Source organism: Tuber melanosporum (genome assembly GCF_000151645.1).
Source record: "Tuber melanosporum whole genome shotgun sequence assembly, scaffold_184, strain Mel28".
Classification (NCBI taxonomy): Eukaryota; Fungi; Ascomycota; class Pezizomycetes; order Pezizales; family Tuberaceae; genus Tuber; species Tuber melanosporum.
In genome coordinates, this window is record NW_003298846.1 from 80,352 (window position 1) to 86,253 (window position 5,902).

General features: G+C 47.1%; 2 protein-coding genes; both read left to right on the forward strand.

Moving 5' to 3' along the window:
* Positions 1-3,053: 3,053 nt before the first annotated feature.
* GSTUM_00003698001 (uncharacterized protein) lies at positions 3,054-3,982 on the forward strand. XM_002837337.2 has 2 exons: positions 3,054-3,507; positions 3,635-3,982. Exons 1-2 carry the CDS (start codon positions 3,421-3,423, stop codon positions 3,767-3,769), a joined length of 222 nt encoding a protein of 73 aa, XP_002837383.1. The 5' UTR covers positions 3,054-3,420; the 3' UTR covers positions 3,770-3,982.
* Positions 3,983-4,280: 298 nt separating this feature from the next.
* GSTUM_00003699001 (uncharacterized protein) lies at positions 4,281-5,447 on the forward strand. XM_002837338.2 has 2 exons: positions 4,281-4,928; positions 5,006-5,447. The coding sequence occupies exons 1-2, from the start codon at positions 4,411-4,413 to the stop codon at positions 5,253-5,255; spliced, it is 768 nt and encodes a 255-aa protein (XP_002837384.1). The 5' UTR covers positions 4,281-4,410; the 3' UTR covers positions 5,256-5,447.
* Positions 5,448-5,902: the final 455 nt, after the last annotated feature.

Below are 5,902 nucleotides of genomic sequence, written 5' to 3' on the forward strand. Positions count from 1 at the left end.
TCGTCGGCACTTTATATTCATAGCATCGGTAGTGTGACGGTATGGTATACCGGTATTTGGTTTGAACGGTACAATGGATTCCGCTATGCCCTTCTCTCTCTACTCCCCACCAAGGACAACTGAATAAGACGAAATAAGACCGCATTTCTTCCTGCCTACGTACTCGAGTGCCGGTACTCGAGTGCAGTAGCACACAGCGCTCGCACACCACTCTGTGATCAATCTCTCGGCGCATGCCTAATATAAATTAACCCCTCCAAGGAGGAGGCACGTGGAATCTCTTGGCGAAACTCGGAACTTTAATTCGTCAAGTTTTCAGCGAAGAGAGCATGCATGATCTGCGGGAACGTTGGTACTCGAGTACCGGTACTGTGCTGATTGCAACGGTTGGTACTGTGCTGTACTGTACTAGTACTTGCGCGGCATTAAGTTATCCTCCTCACCGTAGCCTTCCGCACGGCTATTAAGTGCGAGGAAGTGTGCTTCAGGGATAAGGATTTTCCAGCATGATGCATCAGGACTTCCAGAGCTTCCTTAAGGCTTCTGTGAAAGCTGGGACTCGGCGATCGAAGGGAGCCACTGATGGCATGGTGGTCAGGAGGAAAGCTTGAAATTGCGTGGGGTTTTGGTCGCGCCATTTTTCTCGCAGGATGAGAGTGGGTATCGTAGTGGTAACTTACTCGAGTGTGCCGCCAAAATCATACTGTAATCTCCCCTAGCGCCGCGGGAGCACGACGCCCTAACCCTACCTGTGGGGAGGGATTCATTGTGCCATTTTTTGTACGAGTATCATACAAATACGAGTACTGGTGATATGGTAGGGGCCGCTACCAGTACTATAGATAAGCGGTGTCATGGGGCTACGGGTCTGATAGTAGGTCTCGGCTTTAAGTCAAGAACATGCGAACTTCGACCACCTTTGTCTCCCACGAGGACTCAAGGAGAGCCTTTGGAACAAGGCTCTTTCTTCACTAGAAATGTTGGCTGGATGACTACAGTACCGTACCGTAGCTGAACAGCGTGCCGCTATGGTACCGGTAGCCAAGAGCTATTCAAAACTGGAACAAGGAGTTTTTTTACCCCCACCCCCTCCATTCAAATTTTCATTGTCCATCGCACTTTCTGAATCCTCTCGTACAGTTCACGACGTGACCCGTGACTTTAGAAGTATGATAAAATGAGCAACCTGATCAGGTTTGGAATTCTGATTCTTTGGTTTCTAGTTGGAGGCTTTCCTCCTTATTCCTCGATCAACATCTTCGCATCTTCTATCATACACCCCATTGTTTCTCTTGCCCTCGGACCTATCTTTCCAGTCGTGTGGGGAAAAACGTACGGCTGGATACATGGAAACTTACGGTGAGGCGTAAACCAAACAATTAGTATCCCTAACTACCTCGTTATCAACACCCTGTCTAGTATCAGCGCCTGAGAATTGTGGGAAGGCGTGGACGAGGTTGAGGAAGTTACCATAGGGGGGAAATAAACAGTGGGAGCCAACGGAACATATCATATACAGAAACGGTAGAGGGAAGTGAGGGTGTGGTTGCGAAATTTGCCCGAAGCCCACCGTCGACACTCTTATGCATCGTGTCCCCACACTATTGCTCCTGATGGTCTGCCAACCTATGTGTTAGCCCCCTCGTGTCCGGCTGTCTCTTTCCCCCCCTGGCATCACCAACGGCCGACGGACCTATCAGTTCCCTCTTTCACACCAGCTTTGTGAAACATCCTCTTCATATTGCATTCGCATAACATAACCCTCCACCCTTTGGTTTCTTTTCATTTGTACCTCTGCTCCACTCGACTCCTCTCCACCCTTTCTCCCCTGGCCCGGGCATCTCAATTGCCCGCAAACAAGGACCTATCCGCCTACCAATCACTCGTTTTGGCAGAGCCTACTCGTTTTGTTTCTTTCTTCTTACTTTATTTGCTTCTTTCTCCCCTTTCCCTTTTCCTTTTCCTTTTACATTTCAATACCTTCCAACGTGCACCTTCAATCTCTACACCGTTCGAGTAGCAATCAATTTTCGTCTTGCTTCTCATGACTACCTACTTGGCTTGGCTGCTTCTAGTAGCATTGGGATTTATGGGTGGACCAGTTGCTAATGGTATGTGTTTTCTTTTTTTCAATTATTTTCCTGTTCTCTGTTTCGGTTACTGATAGATGTATATTTATTTGCTTTGGATATTGAAGCGGATTGCGAATGCGGATATTCCTTGAATTCTACTGTCTTCACGGATCTCATCGAGTCGGACTTTACTCTTTTAAAAAATATCACTGACAATACCGATTGGGCCGTGCAGGAATGGAAGGTTGATAAGGAGGCCTCCAAAGGTCCGTACGGCCGCAAGGCTCAAATGCAGAATGTTGTTTCAAACCCGTCGGTTCGGCATAATGTCTCCGCCGAGGGTGTCAATGGGGATCCCGCTGGCCTGGAATTGTTTGTGAGGAGACCGGAGAATAATGAGGAGCATATCGGCGTTGCGGAGGTAGACTCGAGAAGGACGGATATGATATATGGTACTTTTAGAGCTGGTCTCAAGACCACTGGTGTTAACGGTACTTGTGGTGCATTCTTTTGGTACGCCTTTTTTTCCTATCTGCGATTGATATTTGCTACTTTGCGTCGGCATTCTAATAGCCCTCCCATAGGTACCTTAACGATACTCAGGAAATTGATATCGAGCTTCTTTCGTCACAGATTAAGCCAACATCATCGCCGGTCAACCTTGTCCTTCACTCCCTCTTGTCCCAGGAAAGAGGTGGCGATGCTAAAAGTACACCAACATACAAGGTCGTCTCGCTACCATTCGCAACGGATGAAGAATTCCACGAATACCGTTTCGGTACTTCCCTATTGACACCCCTCTCTGATACAAACAAATACCCCTCTACTAACCAGATTGCTCGAATCTCCAGACTGGCAATCGGATACAGTTAGCTTCTACGTGGATGGAAACTGGCTAGCTGATATCACCGACCCCAAGTACATTCCGCAGAGCGCGGGAAAGATCATTCTCTCCCACTGGTCCAACGGAAACCCTCTATGGTCCAGTGGACCTCCAGAAGTAGACGCGAAAATGACTGTCTCGTATGTTCAAGGTTACTTCAACTCTTCTCTACCGTCTCGGCAGGAGGATTACAAGAAGCGTTGCAAAGACCGGCGGTCTCCCAAAGCTATTTGTCCAATTCCTGACCAGAAGGGACCGCCGAAGGTTGGGACTGTACACTTCTTTTCGCAGCAGCCTGGTTTTGACCAAACGCCCAACCAAACGGTTTATGCTACAGAGCTGCCTAAGTCCCTTGGGAACAGCATTACTGCGGGCAGGGATCGCCGGGTGCTGGTCTATTCGGTCATGTTGGCGAGCGCTATGAGTTTGGTTTTATAGAGATTAGAAGCAATTAGAGTAATAACCATGAATTGTTTCTTCTTATCCCACATTTTCCCCCCTATTCTTTTTTCTATTTCTACGATGTGGTGTTCGCGCTTTCTCTGCAGCATAGTTCGTTATCTTTTTTCTTTTCCTGTCACCATTTCCTGGACGGTAGCCGGCTAGCCAGCCAGCAGGGGGTTTTCTGTAAAAAAAACTAATATCTTTTACTTAGGAGTGGACTTTTGCATCATGGGAGTTTCCTTTCTTTTCTTTTCAATTTACCTTCATTTCTTCTGCTGAGGCTTCTCGACCACAACTTGAGTTTTCCCCCCCTCCTCCCCTTTTTTCTCCTTATCACTGCTTGGCACATACCCCCCCCGTTCTATTGTGAGATTTTTTTTTATTTGCGAATAATCCGTGCGTTGGTCACGGTAGGGATATGCGAGATGAACAAATACCGGTAATGGTATTTTAACCATGCCTAGAGCATTTCTGGGGTTGTGGAAGGAACCGTTGAGATTGGTGACAACTTAATGCGGGGGATTTCATATGATTGGATGCTCAAGAATAATACACAATACGGGGGCACCAATCATTCGAAGAATTGCTTTCTGTTTACTCCAGTGCCGCAATTGGAAAACGCTCGGGTGATTATTTGGTGTTTGATTTAGATGACGCTCATTTGGGGTTGACCGTTGGAGCTGTCCTATCATGTTACTCTGCTGGAACTTTCTTTTGGTACTTGCACTATGGCCAAATAAAAAAATAAAAAAAAGGAAAACGAGAACGTTGGAAGATTGAAGGAATTCTTGGCAATTACCTCATCAAATTGGAAACACAGGGGCAAGTCAAAAGGAAAAGAAAAGAAAGAGCGATGTGGCTCCCAGCCTCCTTCTCTTCCCATCCCTTTTCTCATCTCCAAGACAAACCTTACAACCCCTTCCTCTCTGCTCCTTCCCTTCATCAATCTATCATTCCAAACACTCCATCAACTAACCGACCTGCAATTAAACACCCCCCCTCCTTGAAGAAATGCGCGTCCCAACCTTCCTCTCCGTCCTTCTCCTGCCGCTCGCCGCCAGCGCCCAACTCTTCGGCAGCAACACCGCGAACCCAGACCCCTCGGCCCAACGAAAGCTAAACGTAACCCTCCAAGTTTCCTTCCCAGACGTCTCGAATGAGATTGTCAGCGTTGGCACTGGTGACCGGAGCGTGAAGCTCGTGAACGGCATCCCGACACGGATATCCTTCAACCTGGTAAACTTCGAGGCTTCCTCGATATTCGTAGAAGCCATCGGAGGGAGCCTCTGGGATTTGGGAAAGGATGTCGCTGTGCGGAATCTGACCAGCAAGAAACTGGGTGGGATGGAGGTGCTCAAGGATCAGAAGATTGAGATACCGTACGAGTTTGTCAACGAGATGCACCCGAGGGAGATCTTACTCAAGCTTGCCATGATGTTGAGGTACGAGGAGGAGATTGTCACCGTTACGGCATATAATCAGACTGTGGTTGTGGTTGAGGCGCCAACTTCGCTTTTGGACCCACAGTTGTGAGTTCCCTTCCTTCCCCCGAGGGTTTCTTATCGTTGAGCGTTCTCGGGAGCTGACTGTGTCTGTGTCTTTTTAGGTTGTTCCTGTACCTCATCCTCGCCGTCACAGTCGCTTACGCGGGATACTTTGTTTACAACACTTGGCTTGGTAGTGTCATTCCTATCACCAAGCGTAGCAGGTCCGATGCGCCAAAGCTAGTCAGACCGACCGCACCTCTTGCCCAGTCCGGAAAGTACGATGAGAGCTGGATTCCTGTGCACCACATCAAGAAGCCTACCACTTCAAGGGCTAGAAGCGGTGCCAAGGGCCGGAAGGGGGGAGATTAAATGACACAATTCACTTCTGTGTCATCTTTTCTTTTCTTTCCCTCTTTCTTTTCCGGACTTTGATTCTTTCCAGTTCCACAGGATGAGTGAAGCTCGCTTGACCAATTGATGGGTGTATTAATGGTTAGATTGGTTGGGGTGGTTACAAAAAAAAAAAAGCACAGTTATGCTATCCTGCACTGGTGTTAAAAAGCTTTGTAGTGATACCGGTACTAGTAAATCGTGGTATAGGTTAGCTCTTGGGCATGGCTCGTTGTTAGCCGACCACTTTACGAGGCTGGCGTCAAAAACGATGAGCAATTTACGGTACGGGTTTTCCACTGAAAATAGCCGTATTCACCACCAACCAATGATCCAGTGAAGAAATCCAAATCAAATCTTGATCTATATATAAAAAAAATCTCTGTGAGCTTGCTAAATAATTGTTGAGCGAGTTATGGTTGGTACATTGGTCTTGGCGCAATTTCTGATGATTTTGTATGGGAAATGATAGGGCTTGGCACTGTTTTCATCTGGAGACATTTGAAAGAATTTTGAATTATGATATTCTAATTTTTTTTTTACAGCTTTAGAATGTATTGAATTGAAAGCGTGAAGGAGCATGGTTTGGGTTGTTACATGCCGTTCTGTTCATTTTTGTCACCAGC

Coding starts and splice junctions, on each gene's coding strand:
- GSTUM_00003699001 (XM_002837338.2), top strand. CDS start 4,411: ATGCGCGTCCCAACCTTCCTCTCCGTCCTTCTCCTGCCGCTCGCCGCC. Junction 4,929..5,005: donor TCGCTTTTGGACCCACAGTT/GTGAGTTCCCTT, acceptor GTGTCTTTTTAG/GTTGTTCCTGTACCTCATCC.
- GSTUM_00003698001 (XM_002837337.2), top strand. CDS start 3,421: ATGAATTGTTTCTTCTTATCCCACATTTTCCCCCCTATTCTTTTTTCT. Junction 3,508..3,634: donor CGCGCTTTCTCTGCAGCATA/GTTCGTTATCTT, acceptor GCATCATGGGAG/TTTCCTTTCTTTTCTTTTCA.